Below are 15,157 nucleotides of genomic sequence, written 5' to 3' on the forward strand. Positions count from 1 at the left end.
TAGTAGAATCATTAAAATAAATTATTATTTTCTTATTTAAGAAATTCTATGTTTTCAGATTGTTCGATTTTCAACAACTTATAGTATAATATATGAATTATATGATAGATTCTTTTAAATCGAAAATATTCCTTTCAAAAGCTGTATAAAAAGGGTATATTAAATGTATTAACAGTTTACATGTAAAATTGACTGTATATTTAACTTTAGGTATTATTTTTGTCGAATAAATAATTTTCAATGGATTCAATAGGGTGAATATTCATACATTTTTTATTTACGTTAGAATATTTGCTTTACAGCAAGTATTGACGAGGCCCAGTCCAGAGTGCGTAGCAGATATTCAGTCGGAAATTAGAACCTGGGTGATCAAAAAAGGTGTAGGTGAAACGATGCTGCACCGTGCCGCCAGACTCGGTTATACGGTAAATATTTATTGAAAAATAATTCACTCGTTGAAAATTCAATGGCCGCCCGATGTAAAATATTCATTGGTAAACATTTGAATCTAAATTGCATTTTTGCATCGTGTTGGACACAGGATGTCACCGCGTATTGCTTGGAAAAGCTAAATAACGCACCGAGTCCGAAGGACAACGCGGGTTACACACCTCTTCACGAAGCGTGTTCCAAAGGCCATCTCGAAATCGCGAAATTGTTGCTCGCATACGGTGCGAATGCGAGTGAAAGTGCCAATGGTGGAATAAGGTGATCAACAAACTCGAATTTATAAATTTGTTTTCTCTCTTTTCATTTTCTTTAAATTAAAATATACTAAAATGATGTGCTTTATCACAGACCACTTCACGAGGCAGCTGAAAATGGTGCTACCGAACTTGTACGCCTGCTACTTTCCTATGGCGCTGATCCCTTATTAGCCACTTATTCCGGACAAACCCCGCTAATGCTAGCAGCAGATACCGATGCCTATTCGATCCTAGAACAACATTTAGACGATATCCAGGGTCGGACGAGTACACCGTGGTCTTTTGGCGGCCCGTCGTCTATTTTTGGTATGTCCTAATTTCTAAGAATCTAATCTCTTCCCAGGTAACTTGTTTTTTTTTAATATTCTCGATTCTATGTTTGTACATTTCGTCACTCTATTCTTCTCGTGGTTTATCAATTCTTCTTTATATACATCTTTAACAGTAAATTAAAAACAACTTATTTCTTTTCAGATCTCGAAGAAACAGGTTACAATCCCCTCGACGATCCTCCTATGGACAGTCCTGAACCCGAGCTGGATGAAATCGAGGTAGAGATGGGTGATGTGAATCTGCCAGTTCTTTTTACCCTCACCAACGATCCGGATAAATGGATGCTCCTCCAAGACTTGATGGCCGCTCTTCGAATAAAGAGTAGAGACGCGTTACTCCGTCAAATAAATCCAAAAGCTCACTCCGGTCCACCAGCCATTGCCCATCGTGACGTGATGAAAGAATTAAAACTTCAAGATTTTCTGGAACAATCTCGTTGCTGTCATTTGCTCAGTGGTGGCGAACGAATCAACGTGAGGGGGTCTAAGGTGACTCTGATCAAGTACAACGACAAAGTAAGATCTCTGTTGAACGTGGAGAAGGTGGTGATCAGCCTGAGGTGACAGGAGGCGCCTCTGGGGCAGTCATCACCCCAGGCTAAACCGTCGACTTCCGCCTCGAGGGAACTTCCGAAAAAGAGCTCGAGCGTGTCGCCTAAGAGACAAGCCAGAACGCGACAGAGTAACAAGACAGCTGCCACGGATTGAACGTGAACCTGAAAATCTTGTTCGCTGTGAAAAGTCGCTCGTTTGAGCTGTTTCGAGTCTCTCGTTTGATAGAGGCCAGCTTTTTCCTCTTCGATTCCGCTCGACGAGGCAACCGGAGTCGAATACAAGGTGCGAAAACTACATTTAAGCTTACGATAGAGGAAGATCGTTCAATAACAGTGCTTTCTGACACTATTTAGCAGTATTTATTGACAAATGTTCTCTACACGGTGATATTTTTATGGATAATTGAATCCTGAATAATGGTTTTTCAATATGAGGATTATTATCTTGTTCAATGATGTCATACTGTCCTGATCTTGTATAATAATTCGTTCTAACATTCAATTCGAAAGCGAAATAATATTTGAACGATCCTTGCGAATATTTTGGAATCTGATAGGCGTCCATACGCTTATTTTCATTCACTCGATTATTCGTATTGAAAGAATCGATACTCATTGTCGAAGAGAATTTGAAACTGTGAATGGTAACTGCGTGCGTTCTCAATTGAATCGATTATGATTGTTTCGTTAAGTTAAACAGAGAACAAACGTTGAAAAATATAGTTATCGAATTATTAGTACGTTGTTATTTCGTTTTTTCTCTGTCTTTCTTTCTTTCTTTCTTTCTTTCTTTTTTTTTTTATTAGTAATAATAAGTCGATTAAAGTATAATTCGGTTACGCGTTTACAAAGATTTAGATTTAAGCAAGCGTTTATTAATCGTCGAAATATGGAGCATTTACGTTTTTTTTTTTTCTTGTTTTCTTGGGATGTGCAATTTCGCGAGTCCACTTCTTGTTAAACGATTACCGATTAAACGCGATCGATCAGCGCTCCTTAGGTCTGAGAAACGTAAGAAAATGGATCGACCGTGTAATAGACACAGTGTGCAATAATTCTCATCGAATTCGCGATGATTGATCCTCGAATTAGCGATTTATTTTGCAAATAATGTTAAATTGTTAGCTCGTTGGAACCGAGAAAGTAATCAACGCGTTCACTGTTGTTTACTATTCTACTCTATTTCTATTTTTTTTATCATGTTCATCGTTATCACGTATCGTTACGTTGAAAATTTCTTTTTTTTGTTTAAAGTTTCATCTATCGGATTGGTGCAATCCAATTGATCAATTTTTGTTATCGATTTAATATAAGTGTTTCATTTTTATGTTTACTATATTATATATATATATATATATACATATACATATATATTATAGCGAAAGAAGATAGAATGAATATATTAAAGATTATCATGTTCAGCAGTGAACGTGTTCAAAGGATCATTGATGCATTTAAACTAGACTTTTTTCATTTATATGCGTCGATGGAACCGATCTCTACGTACTTATATCTTCGGAAGCGTGTCAAAGCATGTCGAAATAGAATGTTGAAAAATAAAAGAAATTTCTACTTGTATGATAGACAGAAGTTTGAGTTGTTTAGCAAAAGCATGCTTACGCGCTTTCATTTTGACTCCGTGTACAGAGGATTAGTCGTTCTGATCAGTCTCAGGGAAATATCCGTACGCGTATTCTCGATATCCTATGCGTTGCATCGATTCGAACAGGGATACGACCAGGCATCGTGAAAATATTCGATTGATCTGTAAAACGATCGTCAAGATGTTGTTATTTCCTCATGTACAGTAGCAGAGAGAAAGAGAGACACCGTTTCGTCTTCATACGTTGAACGATCGTTCCAGATCGAGATCGATCGATGACTGGTCGCTCGCTCGCTTCTCGTTTTTTTTAATTTTATTTAGCTGACGATTTCTAAACGAATATTACCGATTATACCGATGTCGTGGACAGAGATGGTGTTTACACGTGTACATACATATTTTCGAATAAAAATCTAGCGTCATTTGCCGTATGTGTGCGTCCCGGGTTCTTTTGCAGATGGCAATTTCTGTACATCATCCATCTCAGTGGCTGTTTAAGGAAAAGAATGTTTGAAATGAGATTCAAAAAAAGGAGAACATATGTAGAGGAGAGGGGAAATGAGAAAGTTGATATAAAAGTAGATCGAGGATGAGTCGAGGCAGAAAAGAAATACATTGTACGTGTAATGTACCTTTAAAATGTAAAGTAGATATTGAATAATAGTGTAAGTAGCCAGGAAGAACACGACACTTGTTCATAATTACTGTAATCGCGTATAACACACATTTGCGCACGTGTAATTGTATAAGGAAGGGAAAAAGAGAAAAAAAACCAGCGTTTTAGAGTTAACTTAAAAAAGAATATTGTAATTTCAGCGGAGAAATAATCGACTAATATGCTGTTTAAAAGCGTATGTATATATTATACACAACACGACACAAAAGATAAAAAACACTTTCTCGCAATATAATAGGGGCTATCGCAGTTACTACCGCTACTAATTATTAATTACTATTACTATTACTACTACTACCGGTCACCGATTACTATTACGAATACTACGATTACCGCTATTACTATTACTATTTGCCACTACCAATACTATTAACTATTACTACTACTGTCACGACTATCCGCTTTTTTTATTGTACGATATATACATAATACCGAACTATGAATGTACATTTTCTTAGCTGTAACGTTTCCTCCTCCTCCATTGTAATTTATACTATATTATATTCGAGGATACTTCTAAATGTGTTAAAAGAAAAAAAAAAAACAAACCGCTGCTGCTTTACGAGAAGAAGGAATTTTATGTGAGAAAGAACAAAATATATTATATATATATATATAAATATATAAATATATATGTATATATATACGTACATATATATATATTTTATTTCAGAAGTTTAGTTTAATGGATATATAATGTTAAAGAAAAAAAAAAATGCGAGAAAGAATACAAATTAAATTCTCTCTGTGATTCGTCTAAAGAATGAAATTAAGGAAATAAAACAAAAGAAGAAAAAAAAAAAAGAAAAACAAAAAAGGAGAAAGAGTTATGATTATATTGATTAATTAGTATTATTATTGTCATCGTCATTTATAATTGCTCTGTACCGTCAAATTTATCGAATAACAACACAACCGACAAACTCGATTTTCGTAATGAACTCGACTCGTGATTTTCTTTTCGCTAATAACAGTAACGAGTTATCCTATCGATGTAATAAAAACAAGTATTTTTACCGATCTCAATGCCTTTTTGATTTCTTTACAAGCACCTGTCCTCCATTGTTAACAACGAATCGTGAAAAATTTCTAATTTCAAAAATCAGGATAAATCAAATTTGAGGAGACATGTTCGAAGGGAAAAAAGGATGGATGGTTCTCTGAAACAGATTTAAAATTGGTAAAACGTTTATTAACTATTTAAAAACGATGAAACAAGGTGAACATGAGATTGACAATTCAATAAGTAATATTATTAAATAGACTATAGAGGTGTATAATAAGTGTCTGTAGTAATTATTCTCTTTATACGTTCCTTTACATCGAGACAGACGTCTTTTTTCCATCATCTCCTTTTCAAGATTTTCTTGATTTAACTTTCGGCGAATCCTAGCTCATTCCCGATCTCCTTTTCTCTTCAGGCACAACCTGTGCGATAATATTATTATATGACAACGATTTTTTCGTTATTCGATTCATTCTTCAACTATCAATAATACGACTCCATTATTTATTCATTCACTCTTCGTATTTTTTCTTTCGTAAATACATGCGACGGCTGTTGCGTTAACGATTCTAAACACAGGATTTGTCGTAGGAAAAATAGCTCGTAGAAAGCGTACCCATGCTAATTATACCCGATCAACCGGTATGTCGTAAATATTCGCTCGACACATTCTACGAATAAACGAAAAAAGAAAACGAAGAACACAAAAATGGATCCTTCCACTCGTCAAATCGAAGGAAATCGAGCAATCGACGATAGCGAAACGATTCGATAATCGCTGCACGATCGATGACTGTCGAAACAAGTGGTTAGTAGGTTAATAACCATTGCGACGATACGCAGTTGTACGTATAAACTCTTCTCGCGTTTTCTAACCTTTCTTTGTTTCATCGTCTCGTAACCCTTAATACGATTCTTTTTTCTATATTTTCCACGATTTCTTCTATTCACTCGTATAAGTACTATATGTAATCGACGAGCAATTATCTTGATTATATCGCATTCCCTCTATACCAAATCTATCGATTTAACGCGACGACATGATGTGATCGAAAAGATGCCATTCAATGATTTGTTTTCTCGTGATATTTTCGTTATCCAACTGCCTTTGTGAAAATGGTTCGATACGAGGCGTTTTCGTTGGTCTGGGTGGAGTGAAACCTGTTTCGTATTTATCGTCAAGATGATAACGTATTTCTTTTCTTCACGATGTTACACAGTGCGATTCTTTGCGATATTGTCTTAAAACCCGTCCAGTTTTCCTTATCTATACACGCATGTATACGCATTCAGTTTTCTATGGATTGGCATAGACCAATCGTAGAAAGCGAAATGCAAAAGTAACGGTTCTCTCTTTGCATCGAATTTAATACAAACGTCGTTACATCATACATCTGTGGGTCGACACGATCAAGAAAATATTACGACCGAACTTCGTCCATGGTTTCACGCTACCACCATATACCATCTCGATTATCTCGGGTATAGGTATTTACAATAATATATATATATATATATATATATATACCTACTATATCGTAATAATAATTTAGTAGTGGTATTTAAATTACAATAGCGTTCATTCTTTTTCTCCTCGCGATCTCGTTTCTGCTTTTTTCTCGCGCGCATTCTCTATTTATATATATGTATATATATATTATATATATGTATATATATAATATATATATATACATATATATAATGTTGCACATAACCCAGTACTGGCTTAGTAATCTAGCTGTACAAAACATTATATATCGCTATTCTAGCATCTAGAGATTTGTCCTGTGAGGTTTGATGAATCGTGAGGTTCGTAACATGCGTCTGGATCTTGTTCTTTTTCTCTATTTTGTTTTTTTCTTTCCATTTTCGCTTTCTTTCTCTCACAAAAATTTTAATTCTCGCTTTTCTAGTTTCCCTTTATATTATCTTTTCATTTGTCCTGCTAATACATCTTACGTACGAGTTTCGCTTTGTCAGGCAACGAATCTTTCCGATTCCCCCCTCTGTCTCTTGTTCGCTTTTTATTGCGATTAAGTACATTAAAAAATACCGCGCTACTTCGCTCAGAATTAACCGGACCAAGCTATACATGTATTAATATGTTCGGTGAAGCCAAGTATTATTTTTTATTGATTTTTTTTTTATTTCCGTTTACTTTATTTTCTCAGCGTATCTCGTACTTTGTCTCATCTCATTGTCGTTTAATCGTCGCGATTTGCGCGTGAAAATTCTTTGTTTATAAGCGTCTAAAGTGCTGTGCGCATCTTACAAAAAATCGCGACGAATATCTATCTTAAACATCTATTATCTTTTTTTATTTTATTTTACTTTATTTTATTTTCGCTCGTTCTTCTTTTTCGTTTCACCTTTTTCGACTTCAACCGAGTGTCGATCATTCGTTTGTTATTCGTCTTTCTTTTTCTCTCTCTCATCGTGTTTCCAAACGTGAACTGTATACATACAATGTAACATACACATTACGCATCGCAGTTCGCAATCAGTCGAAGAAGAACTACGACGCGAGTCTTTCAGTAAAACTCCTCAACGTGTCGGCTTCGTCGTGCCGAGTCGAGTTGTCGTCAATACATTAAAATCATCTCCGATACGAATACACGATCATGTATCCTTTTGATTTTATAACGAAAATCAGGATTAGTATTTAGCGTTATAAAACGACTACGTGTTCAATATTTTCGTCGCAATAAGAAGAATCGGTTCAATAATCGAAATATCGTGTATTCGTTCTGACGTCCTAACACAGTGACAAAATTCAACGCGAAGATACGCATACACGACGATGGTCTTTTCACATTTTACTCAACAAATCCACTCGTCACATGGAAATCATGAGAAAACATCGTGATACGACGAAATACTTCTGATATTAACGCTATAACATGTATGTATGTATCCTCTGCCTAACAATCTTTCTTAAAAACGTAAATATTCAGATGTCTCTCATCGAAACGGATAACAATTATAGAACACGCCTTTATCTTATCGTTTTATCGTTTTATCAACAATAATTTTATCGATTAACAATGAAACATTTTATCACGGCGTGAACGACTCGCGGAGAGACTCTGAATATTCTTTTTCGAAACATACTCCATTATTATTATTAATATTATTATTATTATTCTTTCTTTAATCCTCTCCTTAATCTAATAATCGCCTCCCAGTGAAGCTTGCGGGCATATTATTCCTCCTCGTATTACTTTCAGCGTTTACACGATACAAAGTCTTTTCTTTTCGACGAGCTTGGTGCGCGGCTAATGCCTTAACTGGGACATTGTGCTACTCGATTGGGTGTGAAACAGGGCAATAGGGGTGGAGTGAGGTGGGACGGGTTTCAGGATGGGAACGGGGAAGGCATTAGAGAGTTACTCGGTTATTTTTATTAAGAGTAATTAAGCTTGACGCCTCGGAGGTAGGGTCCAAGCGTTTGGACCGGGCTGAGCGTGGGGGGCAGGACGTCACAGTTGCTGGTCTCTGCACGGTACCCAAATGTTCGGGCCTGATTGCTCGGCGATCACCTCCTTCACCTTCACGTAGATCTCCTCCGGTGTGTCGCCTTGCACCACGGCTGTAATTTTAAGGAGAATTCAATTTCAAGCAATTCAATTTTCCCTGTCAATAATTTATTTAACTACGAATACTGTTATCAATTGATTAAAATGGCAAGTAAATTAGCTGTGCGAATTTCGTGATATAATTCAGCGTTTCTTGATCTTCTTGTCTCGTGTATTGATTTGTGACCTAAATTAATTTTGTAATTTAAAATTATTAAACATTGGATAAATTAGATCTTATTATTGAATATATTATTTAAAAAATTGGATTGCATTCTTGAAAGTATCTTAAATATTAAGTATTTCTAAGATTTCAAGAACCAGAATCGTGTTTTAGAATGAGCAAACAATTGAATGATTGTTATGTTCACATCGAGGAAGTTAGAAAAGATATTTCTATTTAAATTCTGTGAATGCAAATATGATATATATTTCTAATATCGGATAAATTATAGATTGAAAAATTTATTTATTATTTTGGATCATTTACCAGTAAAGTATTCTCCGAACTCTTGCTCCATTTTCAGTGCTCGTTCATACGTTTTTTTCGCTTGTTCTTCGGTCATCCTCTTGTTCATTTCCCTTTGAATATCAATGATCGTTCGTTAAGCTATACTTTCCAAATTTCCAAATCAAATAAAAAAATTGTCACTTACATAACTGATTCCACGGATTTTGGTTTAATGAAGATGGCGATAGGATACAGCTGCGCCACTTGTAACCTCTTGATGGCGTTTCCACTCACATCGAGAATACAGTGTTTTCCCTTAATTAACAGATCATTTTTATCAATTTCCGATATTAAATATTTTTATTCGTATTTATAAGATTGTTTATTAAGATTCTTTTTTTTACTTTTTCAGCGACTTCTCGCACGGATGCCACAGACGTGCCATAAAGATTGTCATTGTACTGTCCGGCCTCTATGAACAAATGATTTTGAATGTCCCTCTCCATCTGTTCCCTAGATGCGACGAAATGGTAATCACGTCCATCCACTTCGTATTCTCTTCTACTCCTCGTTGTATCTGTGGAAATGAGAAACGTTTAACATTCTCTTTTTACATAAAATACTTTAGAATTCATTTCTATTAATAAATTTAATTTTTTGTTTCAGGTTATTTCTTAAATTCTTGAGGTTTTCAAAAATGTTGTGATGATTTATATCTGTATAAAGTTTAATTATAAGGTAACCATGTGTTTTAGAATCTTTCTTTCATTATTTTTTTTTTAATATTTCTTTTTTCTTTCAGATAAAAATCTCTTGGCCTCAAATAATTAGTTTAATTTAATTCTTAAGAGAGAACCAGATACACGGAATACTTTTTAATTGACATTGAATATTCAAAACACACGATCACCTTACTAATCATTAAAACAACTATTCTCTAAATTATCATGTTTATACGTTTATTTTTAACTTCATTATCTCGTCCAAAGCAAAATACAAAGCCATCAGACGGACAGATGTAACTAGAGAACAAGCTGCTTCGTTGTTTCCAACATAACACGAAAATCCTCTGAAAATCTCAGGATCTGGTCTCATAACGCGTGACCCAAATCAGAGATAGAGGTAGATTAAAATCCATTTCAACTCACGTGGCACACAGCTGCCGAATTTGTCGGGGAATTCCGAGATGAGGTCGTCGTTGATGCGATCCTTGAGAGGACCGAGGATAATGACAGGTCGTGTGTACTGTATGGTGAGCTGCTGGACTGCCTCGTACGACAGCACGTTTTCTTCGCTGCCTGCAATTTCCGGTATAAGTATACTCGTGTTTCCAAGATATTTTTGAACATTGTGAAAGCTTTTGTTATCCTCGGGTTAGAAAATGTTTTTTTTTTTTGCACTCTTTCAAACAGCTAAGGGATACAAACGTTTCTCTATCGATCTGGTCGAGAGAGAATTAACAAATCTCGAAATTTTTGTTCTCAAGATAATATAGATAGATTGTATTATTTCTGGTATATTCTGATTAGAAATCACGTATACAGAAACGCGACCAGGGATTATTATTATTATTATTATGTTTGCTGTCCACCTCGATGGAGAAATGATCCATGCTTTAGCATCTAGGAGATTGAAGCGGGATTTAAGGGAGTAAAAGGGGGGAGTAAAGCTTCTAGAAATTTAGATCGAAGAGTGTATCAAGTTCGACGTGGCATTATTAGTTACGTGGCGACTATTCTATTATACGATAGGGTTTTTGTAATCGATACTCGATTCTACGTGGTTGTAACGATTTTAATTACACTAAAAAGCGTCGCTTCTTCACTTTATTTTTTTTTTTCTATTTAGTTCAGTCATTTCTTTCAATTTTAGTAATATCGATCCCAATAATTTAATTAAAGCGATATTGTCATAATCGAAAGGGGATACCAAACTAAACATTTATCTCATAAGAATTTGACAATGATCTCTTCAACATCTGTAAAACATGAATTTTTTAATTAAAAAAAAAAAAACTTTATAGAAGCGACGCGATTTCATATCTACGCCGTGTAACTGCGGCACTCGTTAAAAGTCTACATGAGGGTGAGTAGTGTTATATATATATATATAAAGAAACCAAGAAAAAAACGGCAGACAACAGACAAAGATAAAGATAAAGCACGTCGCGACTGTCCCAATTGCGCGAAGCGTTTTCGGCGTTTTGTCAGTGCTCGTAGATATCACAATAGTATAGGAAATTGGTGAAAATTAAAAAAAAAGAAAAAAAAGTTAAAATTAAACGGTAAAAGAAGGGTTGTTTGTCGAATCGAAACTACGTTCGATATCAAGTGTTAGTCAAGGTCCTAAGAAATTGATATAATATTGGTATTTGTTGTTCACTCTTGTTTTTTCTTTCCACACACTTTGATATATATATGTATATATGTATATATATATATTTTTTCTTTTCGTGTATTGTGTATCACTTACTAATCTCGTCATTATTGTCATCGTCCTCCTTTTCCAGATAAACTAACGTCAGTTCCTCCATATAAGGCAGTTCGACGCGATATAAAATTTCTCTACTCCCTGCGACGCAAGACAAGATCTTTTTGTGAATGAAAAAGGTGGAGTAAGCGCGCGATGAGATGAGATAGGAGACGAGAATGAACGCGTTCTAAGACGAATATCGTGATATATCGTTTTGTGAGTATTTTTGTGTAGGCCTCGAAGACGCTCGAGCGAAGCTTTTAATGAAAGCTGGAGGACGTTTTACTCTGTCGAATAATTCTGTTGCTTCTTTTTTTTTTTCGTTATATGATCGATGAACGAAGGTCTCGCCACTGAATAAATGTTATGGATGTTCGATGATTCATGTACGTGTTAACACGAATTCTAAAACGAATATTAAATTTTTAGATAGAAATAAATTTTGAAACGTTGAGTGACTCAACCAGTGACGTGTCTCCAATTTTGTCTTCAATATCATCACTAAATAACAAAGATTATCATAAACTTAGAAAAAAAAAGCCACAAATTTTCGATACTAATAAAATAAACTCGATGATAAATGAAGCTATCGTAATTTTTAAAGACACGTCACCAGTCGAAACTGAAACGTAAAATCGCAAAAAAAAAAAAAGGAAAAAATAAAGAACAAATAAACAAAAAAAAAAAGAAAATCCACCAGTAAAAATATAGAATTCGATTGCTCGACTCACAGTTATTCCCCTTCGAAGTAGCTAGGTTCGTTAATCGACAACGCGGTGTAAAGAGAGTACGAGTATCTATTCAAAAGTGACAACGCGTCACGACAAAAGAACGTTGTCGAACAATGTGTTCGTCCCGCGAACGGATCGTTATATCGCGGTAATGAACGTGTGCTTTGTTAATTGATGCGACCGAGATGAAACGAAGAGAAGGAGGGTGTAGAAGAGGTTGGGGGAGGTTGGAATGTATAATGGTGGATTGAAATGAAAGACAGACAGAGAGAGAAAGAGAGAGAGAGAGACGAGAAAGGAGATACAAATATAATAGGAATGGGTGACACAGAAAGAAAGAAAGAGAGAGAGAGAGAGAGAGAGAGAAAGAAAGAGAGAGAGAGAGAGACGTGATTACCTTCGGTGTTAGTGTCGTCCTGGGTGTAGCACAGCATGAATGCTAAAACATAACAAGTTCAATATTTCAGTATACGTTGCGTACTAATAAGCGGCCGTTAATAATTGCTAGGATTAATTAAGCTTTAAGCATGAACAATCATCTCCCCTACCGTGACTGACTCGAGCTTTCGAACAGTCTTGATTGGCCCATTGTGATAGTTCGCACGATCGTTCTCGGTTTTTTTTCTCATGTGCACGCGAGTTTTAACCGTATCCACGTCGTTTCGTTAAAAAAAGAAAAAATGAAAAGGAATTTTTTCAGATATTCAATTTTATAACAATTGCTTCGAATCGAATTTTATTTTTAATTTTTTAAAAATACGCGTTATCTATTCTCAAAGATCGTTGTTCTTTTGTGAAAGATCCAAAACTTATTTATCAAGTAGTTCTATTAAAAGATATTTATTTATTTTTCAAATGAAAAAGAAACCCGATCCTGCTAGAAAGTTGCACAGTTGCACGCCGCTTTCACCGTTCAAATTCTAAATGTAATTAAGAATTCTAATTTTGCCACTTTTGTAGCAAACGGGGTTCTGCTCTCAGGCATCATAGCCTCGCGGTCTGTTAACTCGTATCTATTCAAGAGCATCGTATTCAATATTTAACAACGAACTTTCACATGGGTACAATCACAATCTTTGTCAAAAGTTAATCAACGATTCTTCGCGGATAGGTTTCTTCGCACAGTAAAATAATCATTTCATAGAGTATCACTCGAGATTTTCACTCGAGGGAAAATCGCCAAGAATGGTCCACAGTCCATAAATATTACACGAGTGTCGAGATTCTCTACAAGCGTACAAGGGAGACTCCTCTACCTCTCTACCACAGAAAATATTAGCCAAATTAGAAAGCAAAGTTAAGTGTCGCAGCTTGCATGGTCGCGTGTTAATGATCAAACCCAGGCAAACACGTGAAATGCTGGTGTATTTGGTGTGCTAGGATGAAGTTGCAGAGTGCAAAGGGCAAGCATAATGTTGAAGAGGATGCACGAAAGAAGAGACCTCTCGAGAAGTGTGTAAAATGGTTCACAGGGTCGCTGATAATCGTTTCTGTCTTCTTTCGATTTACTTTCTTTTCTTCCTCTCCCCCCGTATTACACTTATTACTTTTCGTGGATTAATTATTATTATTATTTTTTTTTTTTTTTAATCGAAAAAAAAGAGATAGAGATGTATGTGCACGCGCACGCGTGTGTGTTCAGTGTATGGTATGGAAGGTATGTAGGTGTGTTTCGTGTGATATTGTATCTTGTTTCTTCTTGTTGACTAACTTGTTGGAATACTTACGTGTAGGATCGTTTTCGTTCTCGGGTGTCGTGGGCGACCCTACACAAGCAGGCAAAAACAAAACACATGTCACGTTTTCACATGGTAAAAAAAAAAAAAAAACACAAAAGCTCAATCGGAAGTTGGGCGTATTCGTCGTACCTGTCACGGATTACTAAACGATATTTAAAACTTGCCAACACCGTGCGTCGTGAACAGATCGAATCGGAGATTGGAGAGACATTAAAGACAATTATTCTTTGAAAAAGAAAAATATTTTTGGGTTGGCTTCGGTGCATGTTTCGATCAAAAAATTTATCTATATTCAATCTGTTATATCTGATTGAAAAGGGGAAAAAAAGGTACGCAGAGAAAAAGAATAATCAAACGAAAGAGGGAAACACAAAGAAAGTTTAAAGAATTCACGTATCTTTCTATTGAGATCGTCACAATTCACATTTGAGAAAAAGAACAAAAAAAAAAGGCGTCGATTTGATAGAAAGAACATTTGCATTGGGATATATCAAGACACGTAAGAAGTACTAATGTAAGTTGTAAAAACACACGATCTAATAATAATAATAAATATATAGTGACTGAGAAATACGACGAGAACAAAAAAGAAAAAAAAAAATTATCACGTAAAAAACCACAATAGATAATAATATACGGGTCTGAACATGCACAGAACGTGCAGGATTCTATGAATTCGCCATATTTCTAGACACTCACGTTCCTGGTCCGAACCGTCCTCGGATTTATCGTCCTTGCTCTTCATGAACGGGAACTTTCTGCTGAACGAGAAGTTCTTCTTTTTTCTATCCAGTGTCGATTGCTGCAAAAAGTTCTTTTAATACCAATACAGTTCTGATTTCCGAATACTGAAAGGATTGTTTCACAAATTTTCAAATTTTACAATTACATACAAAGTATTTATTCTGTTAGTTCCGAGGATCTTAAAAAAAAAAAAAGAAAGACAGACGAAGCTTTAATTGTTTCGAAAAAATATATAATTAAATAGGATCGATCCGACTTCCTCGATCGAGCTCACCTTGTCGAGGATGACCGGCATGTGGCCTTGGAACTTGACGGAACGATCTCTGGCGCGTTGCTTCCGTTCCCATCGTCTGCGCGACGGTATTATGCCGAGACCCTCCTCCTCGCCCTGAGGAGTCACTCTTCTGGCTTGCCACCATTCGTCGTCGCTGGCATTCGTCACGTGTAGGATTTCACCGTAACGGAATGCCAAACCACGGCTCGGCAAGCCGTCGTCCTTGTTAGGATCGTAGTCGAACAACGCTCTGCGAAAACAGGATGAAATCATTTTATGATTCACGATGGTTT

General features: G+C 35.7%; 2 protein-coding genes across 24 annotated transcripts in view; one reads left to right on the forward strand and one right to left on the reverse strand.

The window, feature by feature from the left end:
• Positions 1-4,892, forward strand: part of LOC107995488 (mucin-5AC) — a 266,993-nt gene extending 262,101 nt beyond the window's left edge. For all 6 annotated transcript variants that reach the window (XM_062082698.1, XM_062082697.1, XM_062082700.1 and 3 more), the window contains 4 exons: positions 303-425; positions 542-708; positions 799-1,013; positions 1,182-4,892. In XM_062082698.1, coding sequence (XP_061938682.1) covers positions 303-425; positions 542-708; positions 799-1,013; positions 1,182-1,603 — 927 coding nt within the window. In that variant the 3' untranslated portion in view covers positions 1,604-4,892. The remainder of the gene's footprint in view (positions 1-302; positions 426-541; positions 709-798; positions 1,014-1,181) is intronic.
• Positions 4,893-5,042: 150 nt separating this feature from the next.
• Positions 5,043-15,157, reverse strand: part of LOC107995510 (disks large homolog 4) — a 394,817-nt gene continuing 384,702 nt past the window's right edge. For 9 of the 18 annotated variants that reach the window (XM_017053066.3, XM_062082707.1, XM_017053064.3 and 6 more), the window contains 10 exons: positions 14,865-15,114; positions 14,546-14,648; positions 13,835-13,873; positions 12,505-12,546; positions 11,377-11,475; positions 10,053-10,202; positions 9,309-9,481; positions 9,110-9,219; positions 8,944-9,035; positions 5,043-8,467 (listed from right to left, as the gene is read on the reverse strand). In XM_017053066.3, coding sequence (XP_016908555.2) covers positions 8,358-8,467; positions 8,944-9,035; positions 9,110-9,219; positions 9,309-9,481; positions 10,053-10,202; positions 11,377-11,475; positions 12,505-12,546; positions 13,835-13,873; positions 14,546-14,648; positions 14,865-15,114 — 1,168 coding nt within the window. In that variant the 3' untranslated portion in view covers positions 5,043-8,357. The remainder of the gene's footprint in view (positions 8,468-8,943; positions 9,036-9,109; positions 9,220-9,308; positions 9,482-10,052; positions 10,203-11,376; positions 11,476-12,504; positions 12,547-13,834; positions 13,874-14,545; positions 14,649-14,864; positions 15,115-15,157) is intronic. The other 9 variants (XM_062082704.1, XM_017053075.3, XM_017053065.3 and 6 more) reach the window with 5 other exon arrangements.

Source organism: Apis cerana, linkage group LG12 (genome assembly GCF_029169275.1).
Source record: "Apis cerana isolate GH-2021 linkage group LG12, AcerK_1.0, whole genome shotgun sequence".
Lineage (NCBI taxonomy): Eukaryota > Metazoa > Arthropoda > Insecta > Hymenoptera > Apidae > Apis > Apis cerana.